The 16,408-nt window shown below is 30.9% G+C and overlaps 4 protein-coding genes across 7 annotated transcripts in view; 2 read left to right on the top strand and 2 right to left on the bottom strand.

Moving 5' to 3' along the window:
* LOC143196138 (uncharacterized) overlaps positions 1–5,731 on the bottom strand; it is a 49,873-nt gene extending 44,142 nt beyond the window's left edge. Inside the window, exon 1 of the mRNA XM_076403760.1 lies at positions 5,537–5,731. The gene's annotated coding sequence lies outside the window, so the exon portion shown is untranslated. The remainder of the gene's footprint in view (positions 1–5,536) is intronic.
* A 419-nt stretch (positions 5,732–6,150) lies between these two features.
* Sec31 (COPII coat complex component secretory 31) lies at positions 6,151–13,324 on the top strand. Of its 4 annotated transcripts, none has more exons than XM_076403712.1 (21): positions 6,151–6,278; positions 6,394–6,528; positions 6,583–6,751; positions 6,809–6,984; positions 7,537–7,749; positions 7,801–7,994; positions 8,050–8,337; positions 8,388–8,577; positions 8,638–8,751; positions 9,848–9,951; positions 10,014–10,110; positions 10,166–10,276; positions 10,335–10,529; positions 10,592–10,803; positions 10,857–11,096; positions 11,195–11,597; positions 11,694–11,869; positions 11,937–11,996; positions 12,235–12,660; positions 12,781–12,852; positions 12,909–13,324. In XM_076403712.1, exons 2-21 carry the CDS (start codon positions 6,405–6,407, stop codon positions 13,095–13,097), a joined length of 3,753 nt encoding a protein of 1,250 aa, XP_076259827.1. In that variant the 5' UTR covers positions 6,151–6,278; positions 6,394–6,404; the 3' UTR covers positions 13,098–13,324. The 4 variants fall into 4 exon arrangements, with proteins under 4 accessions (XP_076259827.1, XP_076259842.1, XP_076259818.1 ...); XM_076403703.1 differs by having other exon boundaries at positions 6,168–6,278; positions 6,385–6,528; XM_076403727.1 differs by lacking the exon at positions 11,937–11,996.
* Positions 13,317–14,151, bottom strand: ave (sterile alpha motif domain-containing protein aveugle). The gene is made up of 4 exons (XM_076403749.1): positions 14,053–14,151; positions 13,758–13,898; positions 13,512–13,702; positions 13,317–13,458 (listed from the first exon to the last, which is right to left on the bottom strand). The coding sequence occupies exons 2-4, from the start codon at positions 13,797–13,799 to the stop codon at positions 13,338–13,340; spliced, it is 354 nt and encodes a 117-aa protein (XP_076259864.1). The 5' UTR covers positions 13,800–13,898; positions 14,053–14,151; the 3' UTR covers positions 13,317–13,337.
* Positions 14,152–15,058: 907 nt separating this feature from the next.
* LOC143196122 (uncharacterized) overlaps positions 15,059–16,408 on the top strand; it is a 31,609-nt gene continuing 30,259 nt past the window's right edge. The window contains exon 1 of the mRNA XM_076403740.1: positions 15,059–15,199. The gene's annotated coding sequence lies outside the window, so the exon portion shown is untranslated. The remainder of the gene's footprint in view (positions 15,200–16,408) is intronic.

Genomic DNA, 16,408 nt, shown 5'->3' with positions numbered 1-16,408 from the left:
AGATCAATAGAAGGCTATCGGTTTTGAACATTTTTATGTGTGCGAAAATATTAATGTTATCCTCTATCTACACTTTCACCTTAGTTAACTACAGTAGTGACAATTTATGTTTGAGCAGCTTAAGGTAGCTTAATGGAATTTCCAAAACAAAATTTTGGCGATATTATTATGATAAACCATCAGTATAGAAACGTATTTGAGTCATTTTTAAGTAACTGATCCAGAAAGTACATCCATGTCTTGATGGGATTCGAAAGAACAGGATTCCAATTCTGAGAGGTCCACTTTCAGCTTGTATAAACAATCGAAAAAACATCAGTAAAAGTAGATGATAAAAGTATCGCTCAGGAGAGACAAATGTCAAAATGACGACAAAGAAATGTCAGCTAAGAATCAATTTCTGACAGTAATATATAAAGTAACGTTATATATCTTCCAAAGAGATATGGGCCTGACAGTACTGATTATTTTTATTATACATTTTACGGATATTTATGCTATAATATAAATTTACGCGAATACAGAAGACAATATAAAAGATACGTTTTTGTTTACGCATTTGGCGATTCGAATGAAAAGAAAATTACCATAAAAGCGGCTTTAAAATACTTATCTTAATTAACCATCAAATTACGGATAATGTTAAACATGATATGTTAGTTGAAAATAATAGAATTATTGCTACTCTACTTTAATGTTATGGATATGTAAGTGGGCGTAACATACATCTTGAGTGTTGTTAGTTTAACTCGTTATGAGAACCATAATTTAATTAAAAGATTTTCTAAGACAAAATATATTGCCGTAAGTTTTTTTAGAGCCTTCTTTTTACCAACAACGGTTTATCTGGACTGAACCTAGTGCTTAACGTGGGCTCCGAACCACGGTCCTCGACATTAAGACTACGAGTTACCAACTTGGAGATCATGCCAGAAGACATCCGACCTTACGCAGCCTGCACTCTTGCCTTCAACAGCCTATACACTATGCAATTAGTACTATGACAATTTGTACAACACAAGTCGATTCAACCGTCGAAATAAAAAGTAACACATTCTGTGGCGTTGTCGTTCAACAAACATTCTTGTACAACCTCGTTTGATATACGAAAAATCGCCATCTTAGTTTCACGCATTCGACTTTGGAAACAATTCCAAGCGTTAACCATCAATGCTTTAAATACTTATCAAGTATATCGAAGAATATAGAAAATAGTCATACATTTTGAGTTGAGTTAAGAAATTGTATTACAAAAATTAAAGGAAACAAATGTTAAAAAAAACATTAATAGCGAACAGTATTTAGATGTGAACTGAAAAAGGCAAACTAGAACAATAAAAGAGTAGGTCACATAAATAATATTATATTTTGTATGTAGGTACAATGTTCGACAGGAACAGGAAAAGAAGGCGATATATATGAATCCACAAGATGGTATTTCGATTTACTTCTATTCAACTCATCAACCGAACCAACATCCATACCCAACCAACAACATGGAGGATCTAAAGAAGATGTGGCTGTACTGAGTTTAAGGTCTTCATAAGAATTGTCAGATGACAAATATCTCAACGTGATAGTTAATCTAAGACCTAATATCAGTTCCAATTTATAAACATTTAACAATTGACCAGGTTCATAAAATAACAGATATAAGTGAAAAAGCCTACGAAGGTAAAAAAGTATGTTCAGCTATATTCTCAGATGTAGCACAAGCCTTCGATAAGGTTTGGCATGAAGGCCTTGTTCATAAACTACAGGAAATGCTACCAAAACAACACACCGAACTATTAAATTCCTACATTACAGCCAGAATATTTAAAGTTAAACAAGAGATAGCCTACTATACAATAAAAGAAGCTAAGCAAGTATACTATAAGGAAGTGTATTGGGGCCAATTATTTACTTACTCTAAAAATGTGATATACCACAAATGGAAAATATCACGATGGCTACATTTGCTGATGACACTGCGAATGTTGCTGCTGAGATAATACTGAAGAAGCCGCACAAAGCAAGTGACAATATAAATAATAGGACCCACACCAGGAAAATTAAAATTAACGAAAGTAAATCTGTGCATGTGCATCAATAAAAATAAATAATAATATCATTCCATATAGCAACAACGCTAAGTAAATCTCTGAATGAATATTAAACTTCGCTATAAATTGCTATTATATAAGCAAGTGTTGAAATCTATATGGACATTCGAATACATACACAAACTATTGGATCTTTTGTAGCGTAGTGATACAGTAGTGGTACATTTAATAGTAAAACAGCAGTGTTAATATATGAACGTATACACATGAGACTAAGATAGGGTCGATGGTTCCTCTTAGGAATATACTCAGATTTAAGTTATTATAAAAACAAATTGTAGGTTAGACGACAATCACTAGTAATAGTCTAATAAATACATTTTTTTTAAATAATTTGCTCCTTTAGTTCTATATCTTGTTTTGTTATTTCAATAATTCCGATAATAAGTTAAACACGTCGTTATCCTTTCTAAGATAACAGGTCAATTGAAAAATTCCCGGCCTACCATAGTAAAACACATTTGTTTGGCAATATTAGTTTTTTTAATCAACATAATCCCTTCAAGGGTGATACACTGATTATAGTGCATTCTCTTGAGATCTGAGAACAGGAAATAGTCGCTGGGGGGGCGCCAGATCTGGAGAATACAGTAGATGAGGAAACCCAATTAATGGATTTTTGCCATCGTTTTCACTGACTTGTGACACGGTGCATTATCTTGGTGAAGCAGCACTTTCTTTATCTTCAAATGCGGCCGTGCAGTTAAATGTGCGTTTAAATAAAATTAAATTATTAATAAAATTAAAAATAAAAATAAATAAGCGTTGCGTGCCAGTGCGTTTAAATGAGTTTAAAAAACTAATGAAATTGAAATGAAAATTAACTAAAAGGATAGTTATAAACTATCAGAAAGTGAAAGCGTGTGAGATTACTAAGACTAGGGGCATTTCATCTAAACGAGTACAGAATATTTTAACAACTCATTTGTATTATAAAAGCTTTCCGCTAGTTGTGCGCCGCGAATGCTCATAATTGATAATAAACGTATCGTGTATCAATAATATACATATACGCATACACACACACACACACAAACACACACACACACACACACACACACACACACACATATATATATATATATATATATATATATATATATATATATATATATATATATATATATATACAAACATGTAGAAAATCACTTCATATAAATTATTAAAATATTACCTTATTCGAAAGTCTATATATGCCCTATAATCAAATGGGATCTATTACACTTTTAGAGTGTTTAACACAAACATTCCGAATCACATTCGTTATAGGGATATCACGTATCATTTCACTAAAGACATATTACGCAGCATCATTATCATTGCAAACAGCACTTGAAGCCGTTGTACGATGGCAACGGTTTCACTAGCAATACCTTTATTTGGATTCCAATTATTTTTATTATTTAATTATTACATTGTTACTAATCGTTTCTGACTAACCCACAATTTGTCTTTATGATAACTTAAATCTAGGTATATAACTGGGAGGACCATCTCAGTCTTTGTTGAAATAATATATGCACCTCACTACACAACACTACGCAAGATCAGATGGTTTGAGTCTTTTGAGTCTGTGTCCTATTCGAGTGGTATTCAAAAGCTGCAATACTTCAATATTCTCATGAGAATGGAGTCTCATGCTCCCTTGCAATTCTCTTGATTTCTTGACTGACTGTGGGTATCTGAGGGTATCAATGTAGATAATCAGTCCTATAGTATTTGGGTGCACCCACAATACCTCTCAGGACTTTGTTCTGAAAAATTTGTGTTTTATTTATGTTACTCTAGTATGTCTCTGTATGTCCACATAGGTTTCAGTATTTGCTTATATAATAGCAATTTATTATGTACTGATCACTCTGATTTTCTTGTTATATATGTTATTTCCAGCGAAGTTTTACATCAAGATTCATTCCGAGATATCTAGCGTTGTTGCTATATGGAATGATAGTAATATTTAATGTTATTGGTGCTTGTACGGTCTGTTTATATGTGAACTGCACATGTACAGATTTAGTTTCATTAATTCTTATTTTCCAAGTTTGTGTCCAATTATTTATATTGTCATTTGCCTATTGTAATTTTCGTGAGGCATCTTCACTATTGTCTCCGACAGCTACAATCGCAGTATCATCAACAAATGTACCTATCGTAATATTCTCCATTTGTGGTATATCACAAGTGTAGAGTAGATAAAGCATTGGTCCAGTACACTTCCTTGTGGTACACCTGCTTTAGCTTCTTTTATTGTAGAGTAAGCTTCTTCTTGTTTGACTCTAAACATTGAAAAAAAAACAAATCGATGGTAAATTTGACGTCATCCATGAATTTCATCCATTTCCATTTCATAAAAATGGAAATGCTGCACATGCAGCTGTATAACGCTATAAAACGTGGGTTGAAATAAATATTAGTCTAGTAAGGTAGATTATTAAGCACTAAGCACATATGAACTGCGTTGATGATGATGATGAAGTTCTTTCTTTATCACACGTACCAAAAATCTCTATTTAAGTCAAAACCAAAATTTACTAATTGTTATCAACGTAACATATTCACCGTAAATTCCCAACAGCACTTGATTACTTATAGCAGCAATTTTAATTTAATTAATTAGGATCTATTGAATATTGATATATAATGAATAAACCGTACATAATATTTTTATTTCATATATGAGCGTCATACATTATGCGATTGACTACAACTTTATTTCACGTATTTATCATACTTGACCTAACTAATCTAGTTGTTGTTTTAAATATCGACAATTTTAGATGGTAATTGATGACGATACGACTAATATAAATAAATTATAACCTTAAGTTTTTAGCATAACATCACTCATCTACCTGCCATCCATCAGGCATGCATAGTGAAGACTCACCATATCGATTTATATCAGTTTAAATATATTCATACAATATCTTGCGGTTTCCTACACGCTAATTCTTATAAGAATAAACGCACATGATGCACTTCGTAAAGGACGATACGGAATGATTATTAATTAAAATCTTATTCGATTTTCAATATAATATATAAATAAGATAGTCCAAGGCACATCGATAATATTTCTTTACTTTTCTTGAAATGAAAAAAAAAATTAATTAGAAACTCTGATAATTCCCATGATCACTTAATAAATATAAAAAATTATATATCGTCTTTGGGATAAAAACAAACTTAACTTTCTCTTTTTTAATTTTGAATCAGAATATCACTTCAACATCACTGTGTTTGAATTAAACTTTCATAAACGCTTTAATTCTACTAACTATTTATATCAAAAAAATTTTGTTTTATTTATTTATCAATATAGAAATTCTTTCATTATTCAATATCAGTATATTTAACCCATATATTTTTGAAATATATTTTATATAAAATAATTATAATACTGTAGACAAATTATTAATAGGTAGGCCTACCGTTATATTGATATAGTTTTTAATCCATAATACACAAAACACTGCATCACACCAAATTCTAAGGACCGACAATTTAAACTAATCCTAGTTGGAAGCGCACTGATCACCATTTACCTGCTAATCAACGCATACACACCCGAAATGTTCAAACAAATAATCGTTTCGTGCTTTTTGAGCGAAAGTTGAAATGATAATGACGTTGAATACCTTGAAGAAGATTTTAATGGTACAAAAAATAAATTGAGTGGTATGTGATATTGTCTTATACTATTCAGTTAAAGATTACTATTATCCTCGGAAATTATTTATGTGAAATTATAAAATTTTCAGGAAATTTAAAAATATTGGATCAACATTAGCACCATCTCGTAATAAAATCTATAATATACAGTCAAATCGCGCCATCTACTGAGAAAAAATATTTATACCCATAATAAATCCCTACTTGGAAAATGTTTTCACAATACTTTTTGACAACTTTTAAAAGACTAAAGAAATATTTAATCAGATTAATAACATTTTGTTTTCATATTTAATTTTTTATTCTCATTAATACCTGCCTTTTGTATATTAAATGATCCATCACCAGATTATATTATATTTTTAGCTTAAAAAAAAATATTGTTGACGTGTTTTGAAATTGCCGCAAACGTCAAAATGTCATATGAGCCACGTTGGAAGTGCACAAATTTGTAAATAGTTTTGTAGATGCCTTAAATGAATAGTGATTTTCGTTTTTAAGGTAATAGTATTGCTACATTAATTAATTATAAACAGTTAGTCATTTCTACATGCTCCATACATTCTTTTTTAATTGAACATTTTATATTTATTATAAAAACACATAGGCCTTACAGAATTTAAAACCATGAAAGTTAAGGATATCGAGCGAACGGCTAATGTGGCCTGGTCCCCCAAAAATTATCATCCTATTTATCTAGCTGCAGGAACTGCAGCTCAGCAACTAGATGCATCCTTTAGTACAAATGCCAGTAAGGAATATATATTTGTCATGGTATAAATATTTATTTTAAAATGAATTTTAGCTTTGGAAATATATGCATTAAATGTTGCTGAGCCTGGACCAGACACCCAACTTGTATCCTCCTTATCTACTGAATCTAGATTTCATAAAATTACTTGGGGATCAGCAGGAAATGATAATGCTGGTACAATTATAGGTGGCTGTGATGATGGTGTTATACAAATTTATAGGTATCTACCGAGTATAAAAATTATATGTTATGTAAGCTTTATGAATTATATTTGTAGCGCTTCAAAATTATTAAAGTCTGGTGATGCACTCATTGGGAAACAACAAAAACATACAGGACCGGTACATGCATTAGATTTCAATAGATTTCAGCAAAATTTATTTGCTACAGGTGCAGGGGAATCAGAAATATTCATTTGGGATTTAAACAATACCACCACTCCTATGTCACCAGGTAATTTTTATATAAATGTTTAAATATATATTAATAATGCTATGTAATTTATATGTCTTACTGCTATCAATAGGATCATTAAGTAAGTGTATATACATAAAAGAATGCTTAAGATGTAAACAAAACCATGTGAGATAATATTAATTAAAGAGCATAACATTCTTAGATTAATTTAACATAAGAGTCATAAAGTTAATCTCTTTCAATTTAATCAAATATTTGGTTATATTAATCTATACTTATTATGTGATAATTTATAGGTCAATTGTTTATTTTTTAGTTACATCATTAAATATAACGTTGTTATATGCAGATTTTTTTCTATTATTAATAGGTCATTTTATTAAGGTCAACTTGACAGAATTGTCTATAAAGTTACATTAACAATCAGAGCAAAATAATTTAATTCACATAGCCATTGACTGTCAAAAGCAATTGTTTTATTAGTTTATCAAAACAAATCAATTCTTTCTACTATTTAAGTTAGATATTGTAGCTTTGGAAAACTAGTCTATACATTGATTGTTTATCATAATATATTATTTTATTTAGGTGCCAAAACGCAACCATCAGAAGATGTCCTTTCAGTAGCTTGGAATAAACAAGTGCAACATATTCTGGCCTCTTCATTTTCTTCCAAATGTGTTATTTGGGACCTAAGGAAAAATGAGCCTATTATTAAATTAACAGACACAGTATCAAGAATTCGATGGAAGATGGTTGCTTGGCATCCTGAAGTTGCCACACAACTTTGTCTTGCTTCTGGTAAAATATTGCCATATACATGTCAATCAATTTTAAAATTTATATTTACAGAGGAAGATCATTCTCCAGTTGTGCAAATGTGGGATTTACGTTTTGCTACATCCCCTCTGAAAGTACTGGAGAATCATCAAAGAGGAGTACTAGCTGTTTCATGGTGTGATGATGACTCAGATCTTTTAATTAGTTGTGGCAAAGATGACCGAATTTTATGTTGGAATCCTAACTCATTTCATACTAATGGAGAGGTATATTTCTCTATTAGTTTCTTTTTATGACTAAATCAATTTTTATATATTTAAGGTTCTTTCTGAAATAGCCAAAACAAATCAATGGAGTTTTGACGTGGCATGGTGTCCAAGAAACCCAGCTCTTATAGCTTGCCCAAACTATGATGGACATGTTTCTGTTTATTCATTAATGGGAGGCAAAACACAACAAATCCAAACCACCAATAAAATTGCAGATAGCTTCCCTGGAATGGATGGTTTTGTGCAGGCTCCGGCTCCACAACAAACTAATATAGTTGTGTGCAATGACCCAACAAAACCTCCTAAATGGTTAAGGAAACCTGTTGGAGCAAAATTTGGAGTAAGCATATAATGCATTGCATTTTCTGTATTTCATTTAATATATTTTAGTTTGGTGGTAAATTGGTTGCTTTTGAACACAACAAAGAGGTTTTAGTTCAAGCACAACAACTAGCTCAATCTGGCCAAGTACCTTCTAGAATCAGCAGAACTGTTGAGATTAGTCAGGTTATCACGGAACCTGAATTTGTGCAGAAGGCTTCTCAGTTGGAACAAGCCCTTGAATCTTGCAATTTTGTCGGTATGTTTTAATTGAATAAATTAATAATTGTATTATTTATTAAAAGAATTTGTTTTTTAGAATATTGTCTTAATAAAGCTAATGAAACAAATGACCAACATAAGAAATATATTTGGCATTATTTGAAAGCGAATTTTGAACAAAATCCAAGAGGAGAAATTCTCAATTTATTAGGTAAGTTTTGTCCAAAAAATATATATGTTGTACAAGTTTATATTATGATATTTTATATTTAGTTCTGGGCTCATTATTGGCGTTTAAAAACATTTATTCACTGAACGCCTCAGTATATTAAAGTATTTGATATCCTTTACAAGAACATGGGGTTTTTGAGTGTTAACAAATATAATGCATGGTTGAGCATATAGGAAAGCGAAAGTTACAAATATTAGTTTTTGTTTGTATTTTTTGCAATAGTTTTTTTCCTGTGGTTGAATTGAAACCTATACATGTTGATATACAAAAAAGTATAGCTAACTTTGAAAGCTGTACTTGTAATTTACCAATATTTCTATAGGTTTTTTTTTGTAAATCTACTGACTGGAGATCATCATATTGATAATTCATCTGGAAAACTCTCCATCTCCAGTAAGTAAAGACTAAGAATATTCCAGAAATCTACTTGAAAAAACATGTACTGACCATCATGAAATGCGATTGTGGTATGAATTTTGACACCATGTTAACTATGTCAAAATTATTGAAAGAGAAAAATTATTGGAAGAATTGAAATCATGCTGAAAAAAGTGTAGCCTATTCTGACTAATTATATGTAAACATTGATCAAATTGCACATTTTATAGATTATATAGGGGTCATTGAACAGGTAAATAAAGTAACATTCAAAATTTGCTTGAGCCGTGAAATAAATATTTGATTACAAGCGATTTGTTGGAAATGTTTAGAGAAAGAGGGAGCGAATATTTGCACAAACTAAATGAGCTTTACATTTTTCCATAAAAATTGATTCTTCTGTGGCTAGAAGACTTATTTTTAAAACGCTTTTTGTCAAATTATCATATCATTGAATATCATTGAGAAATGGGAAAATTCTTAAAAGTTGCAAAACATGAAAATACTTCCAAGCCCTTTAAACCCATTCATAAACCAGGCAATAATCATTAAAACACACAATTTCAAAGACTGATTAAATTGGAATTGATTCCATAGAACATATATGTTGCAAATTATTACATACTATTAGCGTAATTCATATAGGAAATTATATCAAACATGTAGGTAACATAATTTTGCATTATTTCTTCTATAGGTTACAAAATAGAAGATATCAACATCAAATTGGCTCAACATATTGGCAAGCCCTTATTACAAAATAACGTGGATGATTTAACTGATCAATTAAACAGTAACAGGGTATATTATGTGCACATTGAATATTGTTTCTTAGTAATTATCTCTGCATATTGTTTTTATAGATTGAAGACTATGGTAATCAAGATCCATTTAGTGCTATAACAGAACAGAATAGTATAAGTAAAAAACCAGAACCTTTCAAAATAAAAACAAATGATGGTATGTCAAAGCTAAACAACATTTGATAGTTATTTTAATGTTTCACTTCCTTTAGATACCGAAGGTCTTATAACTCAAGCTCTTTTGTTAAATAATGTTGAATCAGCAGTGGAACTTTGTTTAAAATCTGGAAGATATGCCGATGCTCTTATTATAGCAACTACAGGTACTGTGGAAATGTTTGTCATAAAGTAGTTGTTGGTATTGTTTCAATTTTTGACCAGGTGGACCAGATTTACTAGCCAAGACACAGCATCAATATTTAGAACATTCCGAAGGGTATATCTCCAATTTAATTTCTGCATTAATATCCGAGGATTGGGGTTCTATTATAAACAATTGTGAAATTAGTAGTTGGAAGGAGGCTTTAGCAGCAGCTTTAACTCATGCATCCGAAGAAGATTTGCCTATATTGTGCGGTATGTTCGCCATAAATAAGTCCGTCTTTTATGTAAATCAATCTGTTTTTATATATATGTAGAACAGCTCGGAAGTAGGTTAGAACAAGAAAGTTCAGAGAATCCAAAGTATATGCAAGATGCTCAACTTTGTTACATTTGCTCAGGGAATTTCGATAGGCTAGTAAATAGTTGGAGTGGAAATGCTCTAAATTCTACTAAAGATTTACAGGAACTTGTAGAATTGGTGTCATTCCTACAAAAGTCTATTGAGCGACAAGGAAAAAGAGTGCAGGTATTTACAAAAAAAATACAAATGTATTTTTTATAATTTTAACTGTTTTAAAGATATCAGGTGCATTGGCAGATCTTTTGTCTCAGTATGCCTCAATTTTGGCTGGTCAAGGCCATCTACAAACGGCCTTGTCATATTTAGGTTCCTCGCAGAATGGGAAAGTAGCTTCTTTAAGGGATAGATTAATGACCTCCTTAGGTCAAAAGCCATCAAATGTACAGGAATTACGTCATCAACAAGGTAGTAGAAGAGGCAGCACTAGAACGTCATTTAATGCAACGAATCCTTTCCATGTAAGTAAGAAATTTAGATTGATTTATATGTAAACAAAAGTTATTTCCCGCCATATATGACTGAGATATAATGACTGAAATAAAAAAAATTGTTTCAGCCTCAAAATCAATTTAATCCTCCACCGCCACAATTCACTCCACCGGTACCCCAATTTGGACAAAACTTCAATACTGGCTTGCCAAATCCAACACTAAATGCGCAACCATGGCAAACTCAATCTTTACCTGCAACTGCTCCGGTTGCAACACAACCACCGAAGGTGTTCTCACCACCGCCTAGGCCTGATAGTGTAGGTTCAAGCCGTGGTGGTACTGCAGGAGCTCTATCGCGAAAATACATATTGGATCCATCAGTGGGTAGTAATCAGTACCCAACTAGAAACCAATATGGACAACCTATACCTCAGCAGCCTGTAGCAATGTTTAACTCAAATACTCCTTACAATACACCATCTGTTGGACAACAACCGCCTGCACAAATGTTCCAGCCTCCTCCAATAGGTAAGTTATCAATGTCAAACTTCTATCTTAAAAATGACATACAACCTTATTAAAATATTTTTACATAGAAACTATATAATCAAAAAAACATTCTAGGTACTACGTCACCCGCTGTACCTAATCCACCTTTAAATCCCACACCGTTTGTACCGAACCAACCTTTCCAACCAAGCCAACCTGTAGTTCCAGCAGAACAAGCTATTGATTATCAAAGTCAAGCGGCTCCTGGTTGGAACGATCCCCCACCACTAAATCGGCCGCTAAAAACTCAGGTAAACATATACTTATATGTAGTTAACACATGCATACAAAATATATTAATTTATTATTGTACAAAAGTATTCTTCTAACAACCAAACAATGTCACCATTACATTCCGGTATAAAATTGTGGAGGAAGGTATAGTGTTATTGTGTTCTTGATTGCGTGATTTTGTGTTCTGATTTACAAGAGGCGACAAATTGCTTAACAAACAAATGGTTAAACTCAACGATTAAAAACTGTTTTTTTTTCTGTTTATATGATTACGATACTAAACAAACAAAATTAATCAAAAGGTTGCATTTTAATTGTACTAATATAGTTATATTTTGCTCTTATATAAATATGTCCTAAATTAAGAGTTCATTTAATACAGCCCAAGACAGAACAGGTCTCTTCAGCTCCTATCACACATCCTTTGTATGGAATGGCACCAGGACAACCACAGCCTGCTTCTAATGGATTTGGGTCTGGATTCCCACCTACAGCACAAGGAGGATTTCAACAGCAAACTGGCTATAATACGCCATATGCCCCACCCACTTCTACTTTTGCGCCGCCTTCATCGACATTCGCTCCGCCCCAACCCACTTTCGCGCCACCACCTACAGGTGGCTTTAATCCAAGTAATTTCAACCAGAACGCGGTTTTGGGAGCAGCTCCTCAAACTCAGACTCCGCCGGCACCACAAGTTGTAAAGCCAGAACCTGTACAAAAACCACCACTTCCTGCAGAGCATGAAGTGATTCAAAACATTTTTGAGGAGCTAAAGGACAGGTGTTCTTGTGCAGCAAATAATGCAGTAAGTATTTAATTTTTTTTCTAAAATAATTATTTTACATAAATATATTAAAAAGTTCATTTAATTTAACAAATTTCTTTATATATATTCTTAAGTCAACTGTATTTTTTTTTGTTACAGCAAACAAAAAGAAAGCTAGAAGATGTAGGGAGAAGACTAGAGACATTATATGATTCCCTCAGATATAACAAGGTAAATTTTTATTCTTATTCTCAATAATTATTAACATACAATTTTCTATTTTTCAGTTATCGCCAAATGCCTTAAATTCTCTACACCAAATTATACAATTTATACAAAATGGAGATTATACCAATGGCCTCCACCTTCATACCCAGTTAGTACAAGGTCCAGATTTTGCTCTTATAGCTAGTTTTATGCCAGGCGTTAAAGTTTTATTGCAGGTGGCTTTGCAACTGCATGTTTACTTAAATTAAGTCTGAAAATGAAATTAATCAAAGTATTGTGACAAACTGATAAAAGTTTATATCATAATGTTAACTAAAGAATTGATTTCAAACTGAGGTCTGTTTTTATTTTGTTTAATGAAATAATCATATTTGTCTTTTTAATCACTTAATGAGTATATATATATATGAATTGTTGTAACAATTTTGAATTTTATTTTCTAGGTTATAAATATATGAGTGCTTTCATACTAAAATGTGTTTTATTCCTTAATTCAAGTTATTTATTCTGTACTGCAAATCCCTTATTTCCACTATATCGGTTTTTAGTCTTAATTTTAATATTTCTCTCCAAATGGCTTCACGATGAGCAGAATTAGTAATTCCTAGCCTGTAAGACGGATAACTTAGACATGATTAGTTTTTCATCAGAAACAGACTTACCTGATTAAGGAATTGTCATTGAGTCTTATTAAAGATCGTCCAGTAATGTCATGTTGAACAAAATTATCGGCATATAAAGAATGGTAATCACTGCAATGTCTTCGCAGCCAGTTTTGAACATCTCTAACACTCCATTCATACACAGATTTTGGTTTTTGATTTTGATTCTTGGCTTTGAGATCCGCTTTTTGCTAAAATGATATTAGTTTGTTGAGTTTAATCAAAAATTAAAAAAAAACTATTTACCTTTGGTTTATTATTTATATTGATTGCTGTTTCTTCTACCATTGTTAAAAAATTTTAAAAGTTTAAAAAACACTTTCTTCAGTTACTAACATCTACTTATTGGAGGTTAGAATTTTGTTTGTGATTTTATAAAGATGTCAACTCTAGAAAATAATGAAAATAGAATTACAAATTCACGTCCAAACATATAAGTTCTACAATATCTGGTTGCATAATTTAACATAATTATAAAAATACATATTTCAGTATAAAAATTAAATTACTCAGTTATTTGTAAAATAATATGCCAACGTACCTAATTTCATATATATTAATAAATTTACTTTAAAGTTTTAATACCATGTTTTAAAATAAAATAAACATATTTTTTGAAATTAATGGATTATCAACTAATTAATAGATGATGCTACGCCCAAGTAATTCAAACAAACACACCAACTTTCTGGGAAATCGATTGGGATTCGCTAAAAACAGTTTGTCACAGCCTACATTTTATGAAAAATATCAAAAATCGTTATAAATTCGCCATTGGCGTAGAAAAACTAAAAGCAATGAATTACAATTTTCTTTAAAAACAATTTATTTATATAGTTCAATAAATGGGTCATCTGAGGATAATACTATGGAAATTTTGCATGTTAATATTATAAAATAATTGGTCAAAAGAATACAACTTTCGACAATGTAGTTTAAATAACGCTAAAAAAATAAATGGTGTAATAGAGGGATTGATAGTAGCTCATTTTGTTAAGATAATTTAGCAAATATTGCATTGTCTGTAAATTTGTTTCACAAATAGCTTCGATTTACATCACATTATCTTATTCTTACTGGTGAAATTTACATTTATATATATACATTATATTACATCACATTATCATGCTTTTCTGGAATTCTTTCTGGAAAAGTTCCTCTCTGGAATATTTAGGATTCTCCGTTACTTCACTCATGTATTAAGACATAAAACAAAGAGTGCATATATATTTCACATATTTTATGAATCAAACGGGGTTTTATTACACTGTATTTTTGACATTAACATAACTGTCAATGTCACATGACATTACCCATTGATTTTCAATGTTGAAATAACATGCACTTAAAAATAGATCAATATGTGGTTTGCTCTATATTATAAACATTATATTTTAAAGGAACTATAACTATTATATCATTCAATTAAATTAGTAATAGTGTGTTTTAAGGGATGTCTATGGAAATTTTAACAAATGAGACACCACTGCAGGCGTCGAGGTCGTCGTGAGCGTCGGTATATCGATCGGACTGGGGCAATAAAAGACACCGTGACGCGTTTACTACATGATATAACGGCGTGTAGTGAGTAAGAACAGGCCTTACATTGTCCAACCTGTTTTTTAGCCAATAGTGTCTTTAAGACGATATGCAGTGTCTGTTTAATCGTTTGATTTAATTTCGTACAGGTAATGTATACCGTTTATTCGCTATATATAAGTATATATATTGAATAAATATAATTTTTACATGGAGCACTTGATTACATTGAATTATTAACAGTCTGGATGGTTATATCCATAAATTTAGTTTATTTAGTTTATATGTAATTGTATGTTAAGGTCGAAATTTCATTACAGAAGCTAATATATCAATACCTTTATAAGGATTCACGTTGCTGTTTAAGCTTTTCGATTTATATTTCACATATATTCCGTTTGTTAATCGTTGGTTTTTTCGGTAAACGTTTAAAGATATACTATTAGATCTATTTGAAATATCCCAAATTATAAAAATTATATAATAGCCGTAAAGAACTATACAAATAAATTTAGGTCCATAGTTCTGTCGGATATACTTTCCTCGTAAAATAGTTTTTTATATATGTTAGGTAAGTTATTTGATGATTTTCTTACATACATAGAAACTGGTTTTATATTCTATACACAATACAGCCTTCGCCATTTTTTAAAAGATAAACATATATATATATATATATATATATATATATATATATATATATATATATATATATATATATATATATATATATATGAATAAAATATCTAGGTATAAAATAAATAATCGTGCATGGTTATAAGATAAGATAGGGTGACATTAAGTAATATTAATAAAAGAGGTCATTAAATGAATCGTGATGGACAATAGAGAAAAATTCTTAACATTTTTATTTCAAGATATTATTGGAATTTTAAGATAATCAATTACAATTTCAGGAAGTTAAATATTCATAAACTCTGTTTTTAATTGGGAATTTTTTATTTAACAATATTTTCTCTTTAATGTCGCCATACTGGTATTTATTGACGCAATGTTATATATAATTTTTCCTAATCTTGGTGTACTTGATTTTATGTATGTTTAAGTGTTTTCACTACATATTAAACAAATTCCGATAAAATTTGAATATTTTCAGTCATTGAGCAAACCAAAGCATGTTTGTAAAAATGAGAAATTCGAGAAACTATGAGTGCATTTTCCTTCCTCATTTCTCTATTTAAAGTCTCCTAGTTAAAAAGCTACAGAATGATTCGCCGAAACATGTAACCGAATCACCTTATAAAATTCAATTTGGGTAGGTACTCGTGGACTATGTTGCCAAATGTCTGCAAAATACTTTAAAACATTGGTGATAGTAATTAGAGGTTATAAGTCGG

The sequence above is a fragment of the Rhynchophorus ferrugineus genome, unplaced genomic scaffold (genome assembly GCF_030347505.1).
Source record: "Rhynchophorus ferrugineus isolate W39M unplaced genomic scaffold, kcgeb_rfMv2 rfM1, whole genome shotgun sequence".
NCBI classification, from domain to species: domain Eukaryota; kingdom Metazoa; phylum Arthropoda; class Insecta; order Coleoptera; family Curculionidae; genus Rhynchophorus; species Rhynchophorus ferrugineus.
The sequence above is the reverse complement of the archived record's forward strand: the minus strand, read 5'-3'. Positions and strand labels throughout refer to the sequence as shown.

What these genes read in the sequence shown, in the direction of transcription:
- Sec31 (XM_076403712.1), top strand. Translation starts at nt 6,405, where the DNA reads ATGAAAGTTAAGGATATCGAGCGAACGGCTAATGTGGCCTGGTCCCCC. An exon ending in GGTGTTATACAAATTTATAG is followed by an intron (nt 6,752 to 6,808) that starts GTATCTACCGAG and finishes TTATATTTGTAG; the next exon opens with CGCTTCAAAATTATTAAAGT. An exon ending in AGAAATTCTCAATTTATTAG is followed by an intron (nt 8,752 to 9,847) that starts GTAAGTTTTGTC and finishes TTTCTTCTATAG; the next exon opens with GTTACAAAATAGAAGATATC.
- ave (XM_076403749.1), bottom strand. Translation starts at nt 13,799, where the DNA reads ATGGTAGAAGAAACAGCAATCAATATAAATAATAAACCAAAG. An exon ending in ATATAAATAATAAACCAAAG is followed by an intron (nt 13,703 to 13,757) that starts GTAAATAGTTTT and finishes ATATCATTTTAG; the next exon opens with CAAAAAGCGGATCTCAAAGC. An exon ending in AATGACAATTCCTTAATCAG is followed by an intron (nt 13,459 to 13,511) that starts GTAAGTCTGTTT and finishes TCCGTCTTACAG; the next exon opens with GCTAGGAATTACTAATTCTG.